Source organism: Pituophis catenifer, unplaced genomic scaffold (assembly GCF_029215685.1).
Source record: "Pituophis catenifer annectens isolate HBS135680 unplaced genomic scaffold, rPitCat1.0.hap2 SCAF_7, whole genome shotgun sequence".
NCBI classification, from domain to species: Eukaryota; Metazoa; Chordata; class Lepidosauria; order Squamata; family Colubridae; genus Pituophis; species Pituophis catenifer.
This window is the reverse complement of record NW_027256887.1, coordinates 23,164,719-23,178,146: the sequence shown is the minus strand read 5'-3', so window position 1 is coordinate 23,178,146 and position 13,428 is coordinate 23,164,719. Positions and strand designations below refer to the sequence as shown.

Genomic DNA, 13,428 nt, shown 5'->3' with positions numbered 1-13,428 from the left:
GACACCCCTGAACTTCAGGTAACCCTCGACTTACAACCTTTCGTTTAGTGACCATTTGAAGTTACAACAGCACTGAAAAAAGTGACTTATAACCATTTTTTACACTTACCACCATTGCAGCATCCACATGATCAAGTGATCAAAATTCAGATGTTTGGCAACTGGTTCATATTTTGATGGTTGCAGTGTCCCAGCATCATGTGATCACCTTTTGCAACCTTCTGACAAGCAGAGTCAATGGGGAAGCCAGATTCACTTAACAACTAAGTTACTAACTTAACAAATGTAGTGATTTACTTAACATTTGTGGCAAGAAAGGTCCTAAAAGGGGTAAAACTTACTTAACTGTCTCACATAAATTTTGTGTTCAACTATAATTATAAGTTAAGGACTACCTATATTCCACTGTTGATTGAACTCAGTAGCTCCCAAACCATCCTCTAACACAGGGATTTCCAACCTTGCAATTGTTAAGAAGTGTGGATTTCAACATCCAGAATTGAAACCCATCCTAGCCGAGGAAATCTGGGTGTTGAAGTCCATACGTCTTAAAGAGGCCAAGATTTAAAGACATTGCTCCAGCAGGCAGGGTCCATACAATTCACTGTATTTCAAGTTGTTTTCAAATATCACTGCAGTGAGTTGAATGGGCTACACTTGATTCCTTCAGTGAGAGGAATACTGGTTTACATGTGCTTTCTACACACAAGAAATTATCTGGAAAACAAGTTTTTAACCTAAATGACTTTCTTTCAAACAGGGTGCCCAACTTTCGATTCCAGGTCATATAGGTAGTCTTTGATCTTCCTTCCTTCCTTCCTTCCTTCCTTCCTTCCTTCCTTCCTTCCTTCCTTCCTTCCTTCCTTCCCTTCCCTTCCCTTCCCTTCCCTTCCCCTCCCCCCCCTTCCCTTCCCCTTCCCTTCCCTTCCCCTTCCCCTTCCCTTCCCTTCCCTTCCCTTCCCCTTCCCTTCCCTTCCCCTTCCCTTCCCTTCCCTTCCCTTCCCTTCCCTTCCCCTTCCCTTCCCTTTCCTTTCCTTTCCTTTCCTTTCCTTTCCTTTCCTTTCCTTTCCTTCCCCTTCCCCTTCCCCTTCCCCTTCCCCTTCCCCTTCCCTTCATTCTGTACCTCCCTATTATAACTGCCAAAAGTCATGGGTATGGGTTCCCAATGAGATGGGAAAATTGAAAAAAAATCCTATTGCATATGCCTACAACATGTTTAATAGCTCATAAAACAAAGTAGAAATTTGGGGGTGGATGGCTGGGAAGACAAGCATATAGGTGCATGACATCATCCTGACTGCTTTGTTTCATCATCTTAAAAACAGCTAAGTGTTGCCACCAAAAAGCTGTATTTCTTAAGCCATGGTAATGATAATCCAGCCATGGTTGGCAAAGGATTTTGAGGAAAAAACCCTGAGGCACTGCAGAGTTGTCACAAACCTTGCCTCATTTGTATGTTTGTCACAAGATGGGAGCAAAGTTGTGACTTAGCCATGCTGGATTTTGATATTCTGATTAAAATGGTGAATTTCTGTGCCTGGAGATAATCCACATTTAAGTCATTTACCTGGCTTAAACTTACATTCAGCTTCAAGAATGATGTTAAGAAATCTGCAGAGGATGCTAAGTGCTCAAACATGGTGGGTCATACCTTTTCTGTAGCTCTTTCATTTCAGGCGTCAGGTAACTCGCGGTCACCAAATTCACTCTGCTGTCTATGCATTTCTTAGCAACCAGAGGATGGAATGAATATGGCAACAAACTAAAAACAAGAGAGTGGAAAAGTGAGGGCAAGGTCAGCACTAGAAAATGCCAATTCTTTTCTATGCTGTCAAAACAGGCAGAAAACCCAGGCCAATGTTGTCTCATTTCTAAAGAGAAAGGTAGCCCATAATTACTGATTTCTATAAAATCAGTTTAATTGGAAAGGTCATTCTCTGACTTTTAAAATAAGGTTACAAAGCGAAAAGAAAAATAACTTTTTTTCACGCATACTTACATCCACAAATAGCATTCAGTATCAAGGTTTAAGTAGGAAATACTTGTCAGATTTTTTTAAAATAAAATTTTCTGAGAAATGGACTAACTTGTTTGTCTCTAAATACGAACTGCTCTAATTTATTTTTCAAACGCTATTAAGCAACACTTTTGCAACAATATATAAAAATTGCTAAATGGAATTTTGAGAGGACTAGGGCACATGCTACATATGTAATGATCCAGGTTTAAATCTGGAATCTCTCTTGAACATTTGTAAGTAGAAGACCTATCTATACCTTTTCATCTCTCTGCTCAATCATTATGGGAAATCATTAGCTGTCAGTGCTAACTCAAATAGACCAATATTTAATTAAATGTGCGGCAATTAATGCATTTAGTTCTTGCTACATGAGCTTTCTTGTGTATGTGTGTTTGCACGAATACTCACACACCCGCACATACTTCTTTAGTTTTACATAGTCCACTGAAATCAGAATTATGAACTTTTTCAGTTACTTGACAAATTTGAAATTGAGTAAACTGAGTTTAAAATAGTAGAAGGCAGAGTTGTTAGCAGAACTTGATTTAGTGTATGTGCATTGGGATTTTTAATTATGCATAAGATGTTCCAGCTTTTGTATTTATTATGTCTCTTTTTAACTCTATCTTTGTTGTTTTATAGTGGTTTTGATTGTTTTCACGCAGTTATTTGCTTCAGATGTACAGCCATACAGTACATTTTTAATAAATTAATTAAATAAATAAATAATATCAGCGAGTGAACATGGGCCAGTTATTATTATTCTTCTCTCACGCAGATGTTGTTAAGAATAAAATGGGAGGGAGGGAGGGAGTTTATATCTCATTTTTTTCTCAAACTGTGTTGTTCCAGATGATGATCTTCCATCAAGCTCCATAAAAAACATCAAGTTGGGAGAAATTAGCATATATAATCCTGAGTTCTTTGGGGAAAAACCACCTGAACCAGAAAATGTAGTGAATGTTTCAAGTAGCCTGGAGCATGTTCTTAGTGTAAAAAAAAAAATGTTTTAAATAATAATAGAAAAGGCAACATCTATATAAGACCAAATGTATTATCATATAATCTTTTGTGAATTTCACTATATTTCATCAGAGTATACTTATGAGAGATATTAAAATATACATTTAGACTTTATTTTTGTGATTATTTTATCATTATAATTCATTTTTATTGTTTAATGCTAACATTATCTAATGATGGGCCGATATTTTGGAGGTAAACACCTAAAAGGTTTCAATAAATAGAATTCCAACATGGGTGATTGCTAGGAATCAGATGCTTAAATTATCAAGCCTTATTCTGGAACAGTTCATTTTCTGAAATTGATGATCAAATACAGACCTAATAACAAGATTATGTTTCTTCACCAATGATGATAATCTCTCATCTTCTGTGATGTTCATAAAGATGGGAACAACATTATTGTATTTCTTGGACAGCTGCTGAAGCTGAGTCTTCATGATGGAGGCTATTGGAGAGTGGAAATGATAGATGAAAAAGACTGGCTACCACAGTATTTTTAACCTCTATATTATCTTTGATTTGAGAAGTATGCTGCCTCTCAAAACCAGAACTGTAGCTTAGCGTTAGCAGGATGAGATCAGGAAAACCTTGTTCTCATGCACTCCACTGAAACAATGTCAAAAAGTTTCACATTCTTATCAGATTAGGCATAGCTTGCTGAGCCATCCAGAAAAGAAGGGGATTATCTGTGAGATATAAAGCCCAACTGGTCATGTAAATCAATAATGGGAAATTGTTTGGTACTTTAGCCATCACAAGTTGGCAAAATTATTTTTCTTAGGCAATAAAATAGGTATAATAAACTTCAGTGATTTGCAATGGTTTCTGAAGGCAGTCATTATAACAGGGAGGCAGCATTTTAAGATGAAAGGAGAACGAGGTATCAAATGGATTAGAGCAATAAAACTTCAACAAACAAGGCTTATTGCTGGAAAATATTATTTGTAGAATCAGGACCCAAAAGTGAATGTTCTCTAAAACCATCTTGTGGTACATAGTGGCAAGAACAGAAGGAGGAGTTCTGATCAATATTTAACTAAAGCTAAACTAATCCATGCAGGCAAAGCAGTACCTGTTCTAGGACAAAGGGTCACCGAAGAAACTGTTTGGAGGGGAAAGAAATCAAGAGTATCAACAAATGAAAATAATGAAATGATGGCTTAGTCATTCTAAGCCATTCAGGTCAACTACTCCCACATTCTCCACCAGGCAGAGATTTAATGTGGGTGACACCGTAAGCAGCCAGGTGCATTTTAACTCAATTTGCTAGCAAGTGCCATAAGGCTCTGGATCTTCAACTAAATAAATAAAGCAAAAGGGAAAAAAAACCACCCTAGAATTTTATCAGTCATGGAGAGATGTTGATAACATCACTAAACAAAATTTTAAAAAATTGAAGAGTAATCACAGTAAAGAAGAGCTAGCCCAAGATTCCATCCAAATATCAATTCTGTTTAAAATCTTAATTCTGCAATTTTAATTTTTTTTAAAAAAAATGCCAGTATTGGGAAAGTTAATTCCAAAGGAACACAACATATTTCAGGGAGAAGATCTAGCAGCACATTAGAAACATCAATGCACACAGGTATATTGGGTTAATTTTCATCTTAGGTTAAGTATCTCAGATGTTTTTTTTTAATTTATTTATAAACATCTATAAACCTCAGTCATAGAAGCAACTCTAGACAGCTTCCATATTAGGATTTTTAAAAACCCACCACATAATAATCAAAAACAGAGCACTGAGGAAGAGCAAAGCAAATATTCACACATGCAGGCCTGAAGATGTACAGAACCCCTTGGCACTGAAACAGAGGCTTGCCTTCTTCTGCTTTTACCCATTTCTTGTTGTAATTCATAAATTAGTAAGTGTAGTTGTTGTCATAAGATTTAGTGTTTTCATGGTAGGATGCTTCTGTGAGAGTGATGCCCTTCTGCAAGTAAAATCTATGTTCATTCCACCCAATGGCCTGCACAGGTAGTCCTTGAGTTACAACCATTTGTTTAGTGATCACTCAAGCAGCACTGAAAAAAAGTGACTTATGACTAGCTCTTGCACTTGCAACCATTGCAGTATCCCCATGATCAAGCAAAAAAAATCAAAATTGGGCACTTGGCAACCAGCATGTAATTACATTGGTTACAGTGTCCCAGTGTCATGTGCAACCTTCCCAGTTGTCAATAGGGGGATCCAGAACGACTGCCTAACTCAGTTAACTGCATTGACAACCATGATAAAAAAAGATTGTAAAATTGGGCGTGACTCTTAACAACTGACTTGCTGAACAATTTGGTCATAAGGTAAGGACTACCTGTACCCCAGCCAAGAACAATCAGAAGGAACAAAGAGACAATCCTTCTCAAATAAATGAAAAATTGAATAAATGAAACTCCCCTAGTTTCAACAATGCTGAGATTTTAGGGTTATAACCTTACTTACAAACCTGCTGTTATTTCAACATTGGGATCTCTTGTAAGATATTCTATTACAGGCTCAGAAACATATCCAGATCCAAGTATTAAAACCTTCTTCTTCTTATCCATGGTCAGGGATTGCATATATTCCCTACAATATATATACAATTTAAAGTAAATATCAGTAAAATAAACATGAAAATTGTTAACATTATAAATTAGCTTTAAAAACTTTTGATTACTAGGATTTTATTCCTTCAGAGCCCATATGAAAATATTTTCAATATTGCATTTGATGGTGAAAAATGGTCAGTTTGATAGTGTGCAAATTTATGCCTCTATATGCCTCTACTAACTCTAGCAGTAGCTTTACACTTACAAGGTTACAGTGAAATCAATATATATTTCTTTTTGCTGCCATCATAGTATCTACACATATTATTAAATACAGCCCAATAGATTATTGCTCTATTGATCAGTGAGACTTGTTTAAATATAGGTGTAAGAATCTTTTAGCTAGCCAGTCTGAATTCATTCACAAAAGGAAAGATGATAATAGACAATAGGGTTTAATCCCACAAATTTTACTACATCATCTCAACTCCATTAGGACAACTCATCTTGCCACAACCCAAAACTTACAGAAACTACAATGGCAGCATTAAATGTATTGCCTGAGGCCAGGAGTGTACAACGAAAGACCCAGGGCTGCATGATATTGCTGGACGTCTTTCCAAAATGCAAGACCAATGCAAGACCAGAGGTTATCTCCCCTTACGCAACATGGAAGCCCCTCCCTCCTTCAGTACCGAGTGGGGTACTGAAACAAACACTTCTACAGAGAAATAGAATCATTAAGGTATTAAAACAAGCCTCAACTATCACTTACAATCCCTAGAACCGTGATGGCGAACCTATGGCACGGGTGCCACAGGTGGCATGCAGAGCCATATCTGTGGGCACATGAGTGGGCCCTAGGTCCAGCATGTATGCATGCGCCAGCCAGCTGGTTTTCAGGCCTTCCGGGCCCACTGGAAGTCAGAAAACGGGCTGTTTCCAGTCCCTGGGGGGGAGGCCATTTTCGCCCTCTCCAGGCTCCAAGAAAGCCTCTGGAGCCTGGGGAGGGTGAAAAATGGGTCTACCGGGCCCACCGGTAACCTTTTTGCTGTCGTGTGCCAAAAGCGGAGGGAGCGGGTCACATGCGCATGCGCGGGGGGGCGGGGCATGGAGAGGAATTGAATTATGGATGTGGGCACGCATGTGGGTGACCCCCACACACACACTCCCCCTGCTTTTGGCACGCGACAGCAAAAAGGTTAGCCATCACTGCTCTAGAAGGTTCTCTGTCCAAAATTGCTAAAAATCGTAACGTTTTTTCTGAATTGTGTGATGGGAAATACACAGAAATATAGCCTAAGTCTTAACGCATGATTGACATACATTATAAAACAAAGAAGAATCCAAATCCCTCAAAAAACCCAAGGGGAAAAAGATGAAAAAAATCAGCTGCTTTGCACCATTACTTCTCCCACTGTGATCCTTGGCATCTTGCTAAATGTTAAATTTGGACTCTGAATGTGCAATAAAGGTGGGAACCAGCATCTTGGGTTCAAAAACTAATGGGCAACTAATTTAACCCTTTCAGAGTTAGTGTTATATAAGGCCACTTCATTATTTGTTTAATCGTGTCAGAAGCATCACAATTAAAATAACGCATAGTATATTATATTTAAAATATAAAATACAAGATTAAAATATGTACAAGTTAAACAGATATTGCCCACAAACTAGCAACCTTAATTGCTTTCTGTTTTTTGCCATAAGGTCCTCAAGTGTGCATTGATCAGGGCACAAAAGACATATGTGTTGTTGTCCGCATGTCGCCACAATCACAAAATGCAGAAAACACTTTACTATATCAATTGAATTCTGCACTAAATTGAATTGCCTTCAAATGAATCCTTCAAATCAATGACAATGTCACCTTCAAGTGAATCGTTATATACCACACATTTCAGTGGCAAGAGACTGTAATCCAGATGATCAGATCTAAAAGTAAACTTTGGACATTTTCCCAAAGAATCACAAATATCTAATCATTAGTGGTGACACTAGAAGGAATGGTCCATATTTGCTCCTTTTGTTTTCTCATGACTTTACATAGACCTGTTGTGATTGCTATGTTAACCTCGTCTCATAAAACAAAACATTCATATTAGCATGCACACATAGACTCAATAATTTTACACTTGAGATATATTCTGAAGAGGGAAAAAGTACTCTGTGTATTACCTGTTCTCCCTCAGTTTCTGGATATATTTATATTTATCAGTCAGTGAACCATTGGATGTTATCACTGCCTAGAAAGGTATAGGAGAGACATCATTATTCTTTACATTTGACCTTGGCATGCCAGATTTCCTTTTTAAAGTGTGTGGAAGAAAGACAATTGATTTGTAAGACTTACATCTCTAACTACAGGTGAGTAATTCTGGCTTTCCAGGGGTTCTGAAGCATCAGAGAGGAGCTGTGGAGAGCAAGGTTTTCTGTTAGAATACTTGCTTTCACATAGACACACATCCTCAGATATGTAATTACCGTATGTTGGACAGGTAAGAGAACCTTGGGGAAAAAAATATTAAAAACATAGGAACTGTCAAGACAGAAACTCAAATGAAAAAACTGGCTGAATAGTAGCCACGTTATTTTGAAAATGAGAAATTTTCTGGAACGTTAATTGGCAATTAAAACTAGGATTAACTTCTCCACATTTTAACTTATTACCGTATTGACACCACTGAGGTGAAAAGTACACAAGCACAATATATTACAAAAGCTGGAAGGCAGGAAGAAAAGAAGAATGACAAAATACAAACAAAAAGCCAAATATACAGTACAAGACATGCCTTTTCGTACATTCCCTGATAATTACAGGTTTTATCTAGAAGGCAAGAGACACAAGAACTATAATTCTTAGAAAGTAACATAAAAGATTATTCTTTTTGCTCTTTATCTCTAAAAGTTTATCCTAGTATATAATCTTCCTCTTAATTATCCTCTTTTGGCTGTTAATCACAGCATAGTCTTCTTAGGTTTTACTGTTATTCCCAGTATAATCATCATTTTTGCTGTCAATCCCAGCATAATTATTTTTATCTTTACTGTTATTCCCAGTATAATCATCTTGTTTTGCTGTCAAACCCAGCATAATTTTCTTAATATTTTACTGTTATATCCAGTATAATTCTCTAAGTTTTGCTGTCTATCCCAGCATAATCACCTTAGTTTGCTGCTTATCCCAGCATAATCACCTTTTTTAATTTTATCATCCATCAATACATTACTTGTTAATATTCAATCACATTATCATTATCATCTTTATAACAATTTAACATTGAGGCTTAGTTCTTACTCCAACCACTTCCTTATATAAATTAGTAAATTTCTGTTAATATATTCTATTCCTCACATATTCTTATTTTTTCCTTTATTTCAGCTTTTTACATATTATATCATATTCATCTCATATTCATAGTCATTTTTATTAATCTATAAAAACCTCCTTTTTATTATTACTATCCATCCATAGCTTTATTTTTAATCACATGGTTTCTATCTTCTTTTTTTCAGCCATGTATATATCATTCCTCCTTTCCTTGTCTGTAACAAATATTCCATTATTCTTTTTGCTCTTGAGCAAGATTTGGAAAGGAATTAAATTTAACAGGGATAAGTTTTAATATCACAACAGAAAAGAAACTATTCAGGAAACTATAAGAAACCAGCTTAACAACTGGATTTTACAGAAGCACTGTTTAAAATAGGGATAGGCAAACTAATATCACACCAATGACTGTGAATGTTGTAGTTCTAATATATTTGAATAATTCCTTATAGCAAAAGAATAACTTGCATTGGAAGCACCATAAAATACTTTTGATGTGCTATGAAGACACTTGAAGTCCATTTCTAGCCAACAGAATAGCTTAGTTTTATATGAGATTATCTCAAATTCAGTCACTGGTGTCTCCATTTTAAAATGTATTCAGAATCCAAATTGATTAAAATTTGATATTTAACATATATTTATCTTTAGTAGCTATTTTGAACCATTCTATCCTCAAAACAGTCAATAATGCTGCTATATATTTAGTTCATTGTTTTCATTTCACACAATTTGTGATTACAGATATAAAATTGCAGCCTAGTATCTAGAAAACCACTGTAATAGTCATGTTCCTCTCCGGATAAGACTTGTCAACCACAAATCTTTCCTAACCTCTATTTACTGTATCAGTTGTCAGAAAATTGCTTTATCCATAAAGATAAAAATAAAATCAGGTTAACCATAGTTCCCAGAGGCATCCATAGGATTGGAGGCCTTTGTCAATTGTCAAAAGCTTTGCTACATTTTTGTGATGTAAGTGTATCATACCATTAAAAAAAAAGCCAATAAAAAAGCTAAGAAAGAAACAAAAAGATCACATTCCACTCTAGCAGCCAAGGAGTTAACAGCAGACAACACCTAGGGGGAAAAACACCCACTATTCTAATCAAAAACTACCGAGAAGAAAACCGCATTCCTATCAACACTGGTAGGATAAGCTACTACATATATAAACAGGGAGCAAACTCTCACTACTTCTGATGATGTTACCTACTCAGGTAATAAAACATCTGAAAGCAAACAACCAAGTTCACAGAGCACCAAGCACTCCACAAATAGAGTTATTACTTTACCCAACTCTACCCAAAATATATTTTCAGTGCAAATTAAAGCTGTATTAAATTTTGTAACCACTGTATTGGAGGTTTTCAGCTGCCTAATTTTTCACTGGTTTTACCATAGCTATTTAACAGCCGAACTTTTTTCAATCTAATAACATACATTTTCCACTTTAAATATCACAAATGTAATGATATTGTGATATCATATAGCCAATCAGATTGGGCTATAGTACAATATTATCCATTGCATCCATTGCAATTTTTTTTTAAAAAAAAAATGTTTCACTAGCCACCTTTTGAAGAACTGCCCAAATTAACATAGATGAAACATATCCAGAAAAGAGCCATCATAATTTAGGTAGGAAGACAACTTCAATGAAATGGCTCCTATATGATATACTATAATATGTATGCAACATTCATCTCCTACATTTTTATCCCCAGATGATGAATTTCTCTCAAGCAATGTGAGCAGAGGAAGAAAGAAAAACTGTCCAACAATATTGTCAAGTTTCCGAAAGATGCCCTAATTAATTCATGAGCCATGATCCAAACTTCAAAGGAAATATATTCATTTATTAGGAGCACCATTCCGGCAATACTCGGATGCAATTAGGACTGATCCTACGTAGATTTACGTTCCCCTATGACCCTGTCTCTCCCCTCCTCTCTGGCCATGTCATAAATCACATTCTCCAATTAACCACTTTGGCTGGCTGTGAAACCTAACACCCTCCTTCTGATTTCGGTCAGAAAGAATGTATGGAATTCACTTCAGTTCTCCCTCCCTCCTGCTCATGGCAACTTGAAAGCTTTGCAAGTTGACAAATATTTGAAGATATTAAACCATTTGAAGATATTAAACTTTAGCAAGATGTAAAAAAGAGTATTTAGAAATCATTTCATTAAAGCCTGTTACATTTTACAGCAGATTTCTTTTATTTAGAATAGATCAAAAGGTGCATCCTCTACTTACCATTTCTTCAATATAGGGGAACAGCATGTCTCCAAAACATTCTGTTGACTCTATTGGAAGCTGAGCTGGTAGGTTATCAATGGAACACATCAAAATCCCAAGTCCCTCCACACTGGAAGAGAGAGACATTTCATTCCATGTAATGAACAGTCAAAAAGGTGCCATGGATGGCACTGGGGGAAAGAGACAACTGTCTCTTAAGAGGAGGAGGAGGCCAGATAGGGTCTAGGGCAGGGGTCTAGGGCAGGGATCTCCAATCTTGGCAATTTTAAGACTTGTGGACTTCAACTCCTGACTGGGATTTGCAGTCCACAAGTCTTAATGTTGCCAAGGTTGGAGACATCTGGTCTAGGGAATGCTTGGGAGTGTGACCTATTCCCAAATCTGGCTTGGATCTTAAAGTAAATAGTACACAGAATAAAAATTTCATTTCTCTTGGAAAAAAGTATTTTTAATTTTTGCACACTATTTAAGAGAACCCTTGCCCTGCCAGAATGGTTTGAGAAGGGGCTCATTTACAAATGATTGCCACGAAAGGGGTAGTTAAGACAGGAAACTTTTATTTCCGGAAATTCCTTAAACTAAATTATTTTGGCATCCCTTACGCTTGATAACATTCATCCTAGTTAATGATTGCAAAAACATAATAAAAAAAAAACAAAAAACACCCTGAATCATCAATTCAAAAGCAAACCAGTACAAATTTAAAAATAAAATCTCTTACCTGCCATGAATAATATGCTGGTCAGCATCATACATACAGAATGGACTATCAATTGTTGTACATTCTGTCATAAATTCTATAGATCCTTCAGTATCTGCTGAGATGTCACATATTGCAACAAGTCTAGAATTGATCGTAACAAAATAGTAATCCATTGACATAAAAAATCCCTCAGAATAATGAATGAAATGTCATTATGGATAAATTTAAGTGGAAAAAATGCTATCTTCATAAATTAGGAGAATTGTATTTCTGAATATCTAGCCTCTAAACCATGTTCTAATTGGACAGTGTGTGTACTCAACATTACTTAAAGCTTATATAGTGAGGTTGGTTTAACTACATTCATCTCAGTAAGATTGTCATTCATTATAAAAAAGAATAAAACTGGAAACTTGAGAAGCATTACCATTCCAGGGTAAATTTATTAAAAAAGGAATGAAAGCAGTGGGAAGAATGCTAACACAATGCTAGTCATCAGGTAAAGTTTAGACGTAAATATGAATATTTTTTTCCTATTTATTTTGGTATTTTTAAAGGTATGTTTAAAATCAAGACTGCAGAATGTGACATGCCTAAAACTAATGAAATCATAACACAATAACCATACATAGTAGGTCATATAAGACAGAGATAGATAACTGTTGTCATCCAAATAGTTTGGATTCATTTTTACCAGTACCAACCACTATGGCTAGTGCCAAGAGACTGTATAAATCCAAACTATCTGAGGTCACCAGGTTACCTACACAAGATAGAGAAGTGCAGCTGAATCCATATGCATACCTGAACTCAGTAGAGAATAAAATATTATTATTAGCAATAACAGAATAGTTACTGCATTGGTAGGAATAGACTAGAAGGATTCTAATTTAGTCAACTATGTCTTCAGCACAGAATTATTCATTAGAAATGTAATTCCAGGTTCCTTCCCAGAAAACCCTGACAACTGAGATTAAATGCATAGCTTTCTAGAGTTGACATATTCTATTCAAACTCAAATTACTGGTCTATAAATCTTGACATTATTTGAAGACATGCTATTTGTAAGGATTTTAACATCTTCAGATTGGCAAGGAACCCCACGATGTTATCTATCAATAGGCAAATAAATTTTCATCTAAACTGATCTGCAGTTTTTAAACTGTCTCGCTTGCCCTAACAAGTTTAAATGATATTTGCCCTATATTTGTTGCTGGCAAGCCTTTTAATGTTCTTCTTGTAAATTGAGGAAAGCTATTTTATTACTATTTGTCTTTATTGGACAGGAGAGAGATATTTAACTAGCAACTAGATAAATTAATTGTCACCTATTACTCTTGTCAGTCTAGCCAGCATGACTAATAATGGGAATGATGAAGATAGCAGCTAAAGAAGATAATTTGGCATCTGGCTATTTTGGATATATTAGGGCCAGTTCTCCAATCATCATCTGACTTGCAACCTACAGCACCACCTCTCATCGTGTTCCAGAAAATCTGAGCATCTTCTGGAGTAATGTTAAAGTGGCATAGGCAATCACAAAAGGAAAACAGGGAT

General features: G+C 36.0%; 1 protein-coding gene across 1 annotated transcript in view; it reads right to left on the bottom strand.

Moving 5' to 3' along the window:
* The window catches only part of AASS (aminoadipate-semialdehyde synthase), a 40,237-nt gene that overhangs the window by 14,445 nt on the left and 12,364 nt on the right, over window positions 1-13,428 (bottom strand). The window contains exons 10-16 of the mRNA XM_070947059.1: window positions 11,890-12,012; window positions 11,166-11,277; window positions 7,929-7,988; window positions 7,754-7,821; window positions 5,491-5,612; window positions 3,365-3,491; window positions 1,652-1,762 (exon numbers count right to left, since the gene is read on the bottom strand). Coding sequence (XP_070803160.1) covers window positions 1,652-1,762; window positions 3,365-3,491; window positions 5,491-5,612; window positions 7,754-7,821; window positions 7,929-7,988; window positions 11,166-11,277; window positions 11,890-12,012 — 723 coding nt within the window. The remainder of the gene's footprint in view (window positions 1-1,651; window positions 1,763-3,364; window positions 3,492-5,490; window positions 5,613-7,753; window positions 7,822-7,928; window positions 7,989-11,165; window positions 11,278-11,889; window positions 12,013-13,428) is intronic.